A 9,442-nucleotide genomic window follows, 5' to 3' on the forward strand; every position below is an offset into this window, starting at 1 on the left:
GCGAGGAAGACGGAAGGATTTAACTTAACAGGAAGCTCAGAGCTACTCTGGTTTCGAGCTTGAGAAAGAATTTTAAAGGGTTAAAAGATGGAGAATAGTGGCAGTTTAGAGCAAGCTCTGCAAGAGGGAAACATCTTGAGGCAACTCAATGCCCTCATCGTGGCTCATCTCCGTCACCATAATCTCTCACAGGCATGTCTCGTCTACTAACCACATACAGCTTCTCAATTTGGGTTCTTTTTAGTGTTCAAGGGTTAAACTTTGAAATTCATTTATATATATAGTTTGTCTGGATTTGAAATCTAGCTAAAGCTCTTCTTTTCCTGAAGATGAATCATGTGATAGTAATACTTAGAGGATGATGTGTTAGAAGAGTACTTACTTAAGTTCTCAATCATTATTGTTAAATGGTTAAAGTTTTGATTTTGAGGTTGAACTTTTTAGGTTGCAAGTGATGTTGCTTCAGCCACCATGACACCATTGAATGTTGAGGTTTCTCCAACCCGTCTTCTGGAGCTTGTTGCAAAGGTTGTTCGTTGTTTTTTTTTTTCGGTTTCCCTCTCTTTTCCACATATGTATGTTGTTTATGACCCATGAGAACAGGGTCTTGCAGCGGAGAACAACGGGTCACTGAGAGGTGTTTCTTCATCAGTCTTGTTACCCACTTCTTATGGATCAGTCACTAATCCTCGCACAGCTTCTATTGACTTCAGGTCTTGTCCTTTTTTTTCCAACGGGTAACACATTTCTATGTTACTTCAGAGCTGAAATAATCTAATCGAATGTTTGGACTTTTCCCAACTAGTGCTACTCATGTAAAGGGCTCTTCAAAAACTCTCCCAAAGCATGAATCAAAGCAGCTATCAGAGCACAAGGTATATATAAATGCATTATTCATGTCTCTGTATGAGTCACATCTTAGTCTATCCTTAGTTATATTCTTCTCTGAGCAGTTTGATATTAGGCTGATGTTAAGCTTATGCATTTTTATAGAGCGTCGTCAGGTGTGCAAGATTTAGTTCTGATGGAATGTTTTTTGCAACCGGCGGTGCAGACACATCTATTAAGCTCTTTGAGGTACTAAAACTACCTGGAAACTTTTACCCCTTAAAGCATCATCAAGAATTGATAGTTCTTTGTATATGCCCTGTTGTGCTGTGTTTTTGAGGTGCCAAAAGTAAAGCAGATGCTTTCAGGAGATACTCAAGCTCGACCATTAATACGAAGTTTTTATGATCATGCTGAAGTAAGCCTTACCGTTCTTTTATTATCCCACAAACTTCTTGATTTGTTTGTGTCTCATACTCTTAATGAAAATCATTTGTAGCCAATAAACGATCTTGATTTCCACGCTCGGAGCACAATCCTAGTATCCAGTGCCAAAGACAACTGTATAAAGTATCTACTTATCATTTATGTTCCCTATCTGAATGTGATTACTAGAAATTGTGTGTTCACTTCTTTCTTTGCGTCTCTGTTAGGTTCTTCGACTTCTCTAAAACAACAGCTAAACGAGCATTTAAAGTTTTTCAGGTAGACCTCATGGTTGTTCTCAGTTTCTGTTTAGCTACATTGTGACAAAACACGCCATGTCATTGAACTAATAACTCTAAAATTCTGTAGGATACACATAACGTGCGCTCTGTGTCTTTCCATCCTTCTGGAGAGTTTCTTCTTGCAGGTGAAATCTCTCAGAAGACTGTTACAATAAGCTGTTTTATGATTCTTCGATTGTATATACCATGTTAAATCTTTTCTTTTGGCAGGAACTGATCATGCGGTTCCACATCTGTACGATGTAAACACTTATCAATGCTTCCTTCCTTCAACTTTCCCAGACAGTGGAGTAAATGGAGCCATTAATCAGGTACTTAACATGTTCTGAAGTAAGGCTCTATCTGTCATCATCTCTTGTGGTTAATCATGGAGTCATGACTGTGAGATTCTTGGTTTCCTCAGGTGCGGTATTCTTCAACTGGATCCGTCTACGTTACAGCCTCAAAGGATGGATCTATTCGACTCTTTGATGGGGTAAGCGCAAAGTGTGTACGCTCCATTAGCAGTGCACATGGAAAATCAGAGGTCACTAGTGCTGTATTCACCAGAGATCAAAGGTAGAAAGAATGTTCAATCATTCTTCTCAGAGCATACACTAGTTCTTGACAGAACAGTTGATTGAATCTCCTAGAGCTTTTGTTAGGTTTGTTCTCTCGTCTGGTAAGGATTCTACGGTTAAGCTATGGGAAATAGCTTCTGGTCGAATGGTCAAGGAGTACCTCGGAGCAAAGAGGTTAAAACTGCGGTCTCAGGTGATGATTTTCTCAGCCTCTTGGAACTGTAATTATTCACTTGGTCGACTTATTTTAAACGGTCTTCATTGTTGTGGTTAACGCAGGCAATCTTTAATGACACGGAAGAGTTTGTAATCTCCATAGATGAAGGAAACAATGAGGTCGTTACGTGGGATGCGAGAACAGCAGAGAAAGTGGCAAAGTGGCCTTCAAACCATAACGGTGTACCGCGGTGGGTCGAGCACTCACCGGTTGAATCAGTCTTTGTTACTTGTGGAACCACAGATAGATCAGTTCGGTTCTGGAAGGAATCCGTGTAGAAGATACTTTTAATCAACCAAACAAATGTTTTCATATCTTGAAAACATAAATGTTACATGAAGATACAAAACAACATAATTTATGGAGATATATGTGTCCTTATGAGGATATTATTTTAGAGACTTGTGGTGTTCATGTTGCCTTGTTGAAGACGCAAATAATGTTCCAGGTCACTGCATAAGTATAGAAACAAAGGAAGTGAGCTCAACAATTAGAACTATATACTTGTATCTGTTGGGATTATACTTACTCAGTGCTCTAGTCATTCTCCTTTTGTCAGCGCTTATAAACGTCGTGGGTCTAACGTTCTTAGTAGGTCCACAAAGATACTGTTGTTTAGGTGCTGTGAACATGAAGTTTACCGGCATCCTAACAGTCTTAACCGTTGTACCAGCTTTACCAACGGATATCTGAAATGCACTTTCTAAACCGGGTTTCAAGACACCGCCTTTGCAGCAGTTAGCAATCTGCTGGTTGTAGGGAGTTTTAGGAGGCAAGTCTACAACTGTTGGTTTATTTATGCAGGAATGAGGGATGTTTCCTTTGAACATGGAACAATCTCCTTGCTTTGTGGTTCGTGCACCGACCATGCTCCAGATCACCTCTTTTCTGGTCCATCCCCAGCTCATTTTCCATCCCGGTGAAGGAATTGAGCGTTGTTTCTGGTAATTGTAGGCTGAAACCACAGCCTGAGGAAACACAAAGGTTCGTTTATTCTCTGAGTTTTGGTGAGACAAAAAGTAGCTATGATGGTTGAACTTACAACGTAGCCATCAGGTGTCCAGGTCATGAGATCCCATTTGATTGTGATGTTTCCGTTGCTGCTTGTGAGAGCTTCTGCAGATTAGATAACACAAAGACTTCATAAGTTTTTCAGAAGAGACAAACAGAGAAATGAAGGTGAATGTGTAGGAGTAGAGAGAATCTCTTCTTCTTAAGATTCAGAGATTTACCTGAAGAAGTGAAGCATGAAAAGGAAACGAGGAGCAGAACGATCATGGCAGAGAAGAGAGACTCCATTTCAATTTCTTGTGGTTTCAATGGGAGAAAGTGATCAAGTTATTTAAGAAGAAAGATCAAGCCGCAGACTTTGACTTCATACCCATTTGACTTCTTACCCACGTGATGAACAGCTGTACAGTGATATCCGGGATCCTTGTTTTAATTATTATCAAACATGATCAACGACAAGTGCAACCTGACTTGGATGCACAACAGAGCATTTCCAAACAAGTGAATAACCAAGCAAAAAGCAAAGAACTTTCTTTTATCTCCGATTCATGAGACAAACCCATAACAAGCGTCTAAACGTTACGTTACATTAAGCTGAAAGATTATTCGGCTACTGATCAAAAGATCACAGTACCTTCTCATAAAACAATAACAAGGAAAGACCAAAGACTGTTTTGAACCATAAAACATTAAAGAGAATGCTACCGATCACATTCTCCTCCTCATCTTATTATGCGGTTTCTTAACAAAACTCATGTTGATCTGCTTGAGCCTTCTCCTCTTCCTCGCGGTCTTCTCAGGCAAAGTCTCCCTCTTCTTCACATTGCTATCAACCTCCTTACTCTTCTTCTTCAAAAACCTCGGATCAACTCTGTACTCCTTGGGACTAACCGCAACACCTCTCCTCGCCGCTTCTTTGTACAAACCATTAGCTCTAGTCAGCTGGTTATTCGCACACATCTTCCCCATCAACAAATCATAAGTCTTGATCCCAGGCTTACACCCATCAGCCTTCATGTTCTTGAACACACTCATCGCATGCTCAAGCCTCTCAATCCCACACAGTATCTTCAAAAACCCGTAATACTCTTTCTTATCCAAAGCCTTGCCGTACCCAGCCGACTTCATCTTATCAATCATTTCATCTCCTTCTCCGATCCTAGCCGCCTGATACAAACTCCTTATCAAAACAAGATAAGTCTCAGCATCCGGCTGACAACCCCATTCACTCATTCTACCAAACAACTCCATCGCCTCTTCGGTTCTCCTGATCTTACAGAGATTGTTAATCAACACATTGAAAGTCTTTGTATTTCTCGGAACGCCACGTGTCTCCATCTCGAGCAAGACCTTCTCGACTTCGGACTGGAGCCTAAACGGATCTTTCTTCCTACAAAGCTTACACACACAATCAAGAATCACGTTGTAAGCCAACGTACCTATCTCGAACCCTCCTCTCGCCATCTCGCCGGCGAATCTCGTCGCCTCGTCGAGCTTCTCGGCGGCGCACCAGCCGCTGATCAACAGATCGCAGATCTTTTCGTCGGGGAAGATCTCGTTAGCCGTGCTCTTCACCATCTTCTCGGCGAAACTCGCGTGTCCTTTCTCGCAGAGCTTCTTCACCACCAAGGTGAGCGACTCTCTGTCTCGTTTCAACCCGTACTCGATCTCCATCCTCTCGAAGAACTCGACGGCCTGCTTGGCTCGGCCCGCGCGGACGAGCCTGTCGACGGCGGAGTCCAGCGTCTTGGCTCCGGCGACGCCTTTGTATTTTGCGATGATCTCGTGCATCCCTTTGAAATCCTTGCGACGGCCGAAGTAATCGACGAACAAGGAGACGGTTTCGTCGTCGTGGGAGAAGGCGGCGTTGGAGTCGAGCCAGTCGTTGAACCCTAGAGCGGCGCGGCCGGCTTCGGGGGAGAGGTTGAGCGTTTGGAGGATCAGATCGCGAGTTGGAGTGATGTGGGAGAAGCTGAGGTGGAACCTCTGGGAGATGGACTGGGGATCGGCTTCGGGGGTTCCGGTGAGCTCCTTGGAGAAGGAGAGAGCGATCTGAGTCGGGTCTGGAGTTTGTGGATCCGACGCATTGGTTTCGGATGAGAAGAGTCTGGAAGGGAATAGAGGGAACCTGGGAGGGGGAGGGTGGGGAAATGACGTGGTGGGGGGGATGATGCGGGAGTGTGATTGGAGAGGAGTGGTGAAGGTGCGGAGGAGGAGTCGCCGGAGTTGCAGAGACGGTAACGGCGGCGGCATTTTAGAACTAGGGTGAGAAATAAGAAATCGAGGGAGAGGAGGAGAAACAAGGCAAGTAATATCCTAAAACCCTACTTCATGAGTGAGATCGGGCTTCGCTTTTGGGCTTTCGGATTGATTGAGCCTTTTTTGAAATAACATAGATTATTAAGAGATAAATGTAGTGAGAAATCGTTAGGGGATGTAGCTCATATGGTAGAGCGCTCGCTTCGCATGCGAGAGGCACGGGGTTCGATTCCCCGCTTCTCCACTTTTTGATTTTGTTTGGCCTCTCTAGACAACACGTTGGTAAAACTAAAATCTAAAGCTCGAATCGAATCTTCCTCCCCGGTTTAACACACTGCAATAAAAATCTCCGGAAACTTTCACAGATTTTAGGGTTCTTCTTGTCCCTTTCCCATTCAAAAAATCGTTTTTTTTTTATTTGTTCCCTATCCAGAGTCTTCATCTCGTCGGGAGTAAAAAAAAAGAATCATCTCTTTTTGATTTTGTAATCTGGTGAGTATCTCTGTCTTCAGTGAGACGTTAAACCTTCGCGATTGTAAAACGAAAGGAGCTATGTTGCGTTGCGTTGATAACTGTTTAGTTTTCTTCGATTTTTGTATAAGTTAGTGTCTTTCTAATATCCATTTAGTTAGGTTTCTGATGAACTCTCAGGAGTTTAGAGTCGATTTCTAAAAACATTGGTTTTCTCTTTGCTTAGAGCTTTAACAATTTTTTTTTCATCCAGCTAACTTGTAACTAAGTGTTTTCTTGGCAGTGGGCGTTTAGCTTGAGATCACAAGCATCCTAACTTGTCGCATCTTGTACCAAAGAATGTACACTAGTGGAAGCTCTAATCCTGCGCCAGGAAACTGCCCTCCTAACGAGATCCATCTGCCTCCTCGGGTTCAGCAAGCCTATATGTATCCGCCGTCTCCTGCTTCCTCACAGCAGTATCACTCTCATCTTCCACCTGTTTCAATGCTGCCGCCTCCACCACCGTTACCTCCTGGTGCCACACCACCCTCACAAGCATTCCCTAATCCGTTTCATCCGCCACCAAGCTTCCTCCCACTTTCTTTTCCTCTGAAGAGTTTGGAACCTCCTGGGATGCCTCTTCCTCCTCCTCCTCCATCTTCATCCCAACTCTTTGCAGACACCGCTTGTGCTAACCCTGAATCTGCAACGCATGTAAGCGTGTCTTTAGATGGCAGAGCTCTTGACCTTGAACAACCTGTTGTTGAAGACGCTGGATCTTCTTCACCACATGAGAAGAAGGCGGAGCATGGCTCTCCTTTATATGATGATCCTGACATTGAGATGGAAGGTTCGTGTTGAGACACTTTTGTTAACTTTTAACACCAAAGTTTGCTTCTTTCTTGTTTACCCCATTTGTTTTATTTGTCTTCCTTTTTGTTTCAGATGATATCACTCTGCCTGAGAGTAGTTACCCAAGCCAACCTCTCAACTACGGTTCTGAAACCAATACTCTCACAGGCACAACGCTTCCTGTTTCAAAGTCAGATACTCAAATACACCAAGATGTAGATGATGGTTCTACACAAGCTTCTTCCTCGCCTTACTCCGGAAGAGCCAAGATTGTTCCCGTCGGTGACATGTATGATCCTTTCGTAGACAGCTTTGAACCAGCATCTGTTAAACTAGATTGCCTTCAGGAGCATGAACCAGTCAGCGACTCTTACACTGTACCCAAGGCGAGCATTTCCTCAAACACCCCACTCAATTTGGAAGAAAACAACCAAGGTGTTGTTGATAAACAAGCTCCAAGTGAGTCGGACATGACAGCTCGTGTCAGTGTTTCCTCAAACAAACCACCTGACGTCGAAGAAAACACCACGGGAAACGATATCGGAGCGGTTGTCTCTGAAGATAACGATGAGTTTGGTGAGAATGCAGGAGAAGGTAACAGCCATGAGACCCTGACTCCAAACTCCAACAACGAGAATCCAAAGGCGACTAACAGTGCACGCGAAGGTGATATCACGAGGAAAAAGTCTCGAGGGGATGCAAAGGAGAAAGACTCATCGAGGTCCATGAAGCTTTTCAAGGTGGCGCTAACGAAGTTCGTGAAGGAGCTTCTGAAACCTTCGTGGAGGCAAGGGAATATGAGCAAAGAGGCGTTCAAGACTATTGTGAAGAGAGCCGTGGATAAAGTCTCCAACTCAATGGAAGGTCGTCGTGTGCCCAAGTCAAAAGCTAAGATCGATAAGTACATTGACAGTTCACGGGACAAGCTGACCAAACTCGTCATGGTAAGAAAACATAAAAAGCTGTGGCACAATCTCTTCATAGTCCATCGTTACCCGGACTAGACTCATCCTGGTTCTTCATTGTTTTTGTTGGCAGGGCTATGTAGATAAGTATGTGAAAGCGTAGAGAACCACGTGACACGGTGTTGCTGCCGCTTGGAGAAGAACTAAATGTTGTTCTACAGTTTTGTCTCGTCTGAAAACAATGGATGTTTATACAGAAAAGTTCTTTGCTTGTGATTTTTACGATGATGAAGTCATTTTGATTATTCTCGTAATCTCTTTCTAACTTGATAGCGTTTTCGCAAGTGAATGAACCCATTTGATAAAGCTTCATGGTTAATAAAACATGAAGTTATTGTAATCTTATTCGTGCTTGATGAAGTCGAGAATGAATGATTAGTTGTAGCAAATAATTTAGTACTAGCTAACAATGATCGTGTTGCCTCCGTAGCATAGTGGTATTGCGTTCGCTTCGTAAGCGAAAGGCCGCGAGTTCGATCCTCGCCGGGGGCTTGTTGAATCCCTTAGTATTTTTCTTACTTTTTCTTAAGGCCCAATGGTGTTATGTGACTCATGTTATCTCATGTTAAGTTTGGGATCCTACCACTGAGAGCAAAATAACCTTTGTATTATTTTTTGTTACATATACTTCTAATCTAACCATAGTTAAAGTAAAATATAAAATCCTGGATTTTTATTTACTCTCGTGGAACGGTTAATATTAGATATTAGATCTTTTCAATACCAAACACTATAAACATGCATTTATCTTTTTATTTAAAATTTAATATCAATTATCAACTTTTTTGTTTTGTCACAACTGACATATGTGTGAATATGAACCAGTTAGGTCTACGCTTACAAAAATATTGTCAGTTTAACAAGCTCGAAAATGTCCAGCAGATATATTTTCAGTGGACTAGTAGGAGGAGGGAGGGTTTCAAACCTATAATCATCCAAAGATCTAATACTCATTTTGTAAAGTAATAGATGTTAACTAACCCAAACTCAAGAGATGGTGCGGAAGAATTAATCATTAAATGTTTATAACACAATAAACTCGATGTTATAAGTGGACTGCATCGACATCAAAATACTAATATTTAGATACCTGAAAATGTGAACATAAATTTAAACTCGAAATGTTCTCAATCTATCGAGTGAGAGGCTCGGATGGATCTCCATATCGAGTTTTTATATTTCTTTAAAATACCAAAGGAAGAAAATGTGGTATATGTTATGAAATAACTTATAATTTATAGTATCGAGAAATTTAAATAAGAGTAGAATTTAATACCCGTAGGAAGCAAATAACACTAGTATGAGGGAGAGAGTTTATTATAAGGAAGAAGAAGAAGATGTAATGGTTCTTTGATTATAAACTCTTGTTCTTGTTTTTGGTGTACAAAAGAGTGAGATGAGTGATGGTATTTATAGTGAACAACAATACATAAAATAACAAAGATGGTGCTTAATTTGGTAAATGAGTGGGTGATCATAATGCTTGATGAGTAGATGATCATAGTGCTTGAGTTGGTAAAGGAGTGGATGATCATAGTGCTTGAGTTTGGTAAAGAAGTGGATGATCAT

At 41.9% G+C, this 9,442-nt stretch overlaps 4 protein-coding genes and 2 non-coding genes across 7 annotated transcripts; 4 read left to right on the forward strand and 2 right to left on the reverse strand.

Annotated features, from left to right (window-relative positions):
* The first annotated feature begins 31 nt into the window (after positions 1 to 31).
* Positions 32 to 2,734, forward strand: LOC106305671 (cleavage stimulation factor subunit 50). Its single transcript, XM_013742022.1, has 13 exons — positions 32 to 192; positions 445 to 528; positions 604 to 713; positions 806 to 875; positions 994 to 1,077; positions 1,169 to 1,246; positions 1,328 to 1,398; positions 1,482 to 1,533; positions 1,624 to 1,681; positions 1,767 to 1,867; positions 1,960 to 2,114; positions 2,201 to 2,309; positions 2,396 to 2,734. Exons 1-13 carry the CDS (start codon positions 88 to 90, stop codon positions 2,609 to 2,611), a joined length of 1,293 nt encoding a protein of 430 aa, XP_013597476.1. The 5' UTR covers positions 32 to 87; the 3' UTR covers positions 2,612 to 2,734.
* LOC106305672 (COBRA-like protein 5) lies at positions 2,607 to 3,869 on the reverse strand. Its single transcript, XM_013742023.1, has 4 exons — positions 3,566 to 3,869; positions 3,376 to 3,449; positions 2,863 to 3,301; positions 2,607 to 2,785 (listed from the first exon to the last, which is right to left on the reverse strand). The coding sequence occupies exons 1-4, from the start codon at positions 3,630 to 3,632 to the stop codon at positions 2,745 to 2,747; spliced, it is 621 nt and encodes a 206-aa protein (XP_013597477.1). The 5' UTR covers positions 3,633 to 3,869; the 3' UTR covers positions 2,607 to 2,744.
* Positions 3,863 to 5,649, reverse strand: LOC106305669 (pentatricopeptide repeat-containing protein PNM1, mitochondrial). Its single transcript, XM_013742019.1, has one exon. The coding sequence runs from the start codon at positions 5,595 to 5,597 to the stop codon at positions 4,053 to 4,055; it is 1,545 nt and encodes a 514-aa protein (XP_013597473.1). The 5' UTR covers positions 5,598 to 5,649; the 3' UTR covers positions 3,863 to 4,052.
* Positions 5,650 to 5,774: 125 nt separating this feature from the next.
* TRNAA-CGC lies at positions 5,775 to 5,847 on the forward strand. The gene has a single exon. It is a non-coding gene; the product is annotated as a tRNA-Ala (tRNA).
* A 65-nt stretch (positions 5,848 to 5,912) lies between these two features.
* LOC106305670 (pollen-specific leucine-rich repeat extensin-like protein 1) lies at positions 5,913 to 8,141 on the forward strand. 2 transcript variants are annotated; one of them, XM_013742020.1, is made up of 4 exons: positions 5,913 to 6,095; positions 6,358 to 6,906; positions 7,002 to 7,852; positions 7,947 to 8,141. In XM_013742020.1, the coding sequence occupies exons 2-4, from the start codon at positions 6,414 to 6,416 to the stop codon at positions 7,974 to 7,976; spliced, it is 1,374 nt and encodes a 457-aa protein (XP_013597474.1). In that variant the 5' UTR covers positions 5,913 to 6,095; positions 6,358 to 6,413; the 3' UTR covers positions 7,977 to 8,141. The 2 variants fall into 2 exon arrangements, with proteins under 2 accessions (XP_013597474.1, XP_013597475.1); XM_013742021.1 differs by lacking the exon at positions 5,913 to 6,095 and adding an exon at positions 6,111 to 6,204.
* A 152-nt stretch (positions 8,142 to 8,293) lies between these two features.
* TRNAT-CGU lies at positions 8,294 to 8,365 on the forward strand. The gene has a single exon. It is a non-coding gene; the product is annotated as a tRNA-Thr (tRNA).
* Positions 8,366 to 9,442: the final 1,077 nt, after the last annotated feature.

The sequence above is a fragment of the Brassica oleracea genome, chromosome C7, assembly GCF_000695525.1.
Source record: "Brassica oleracea var. oleracea cultivar TO1000 chromosome C7, BOL, whole genome shotgun sequence".
Lineage (NCBI taxonomy): Eukaryota > Viridiplantae > Streptophyta > Magnoliopsida > Brassicales > Brassicaceae > Brassica > Brassica oleracea.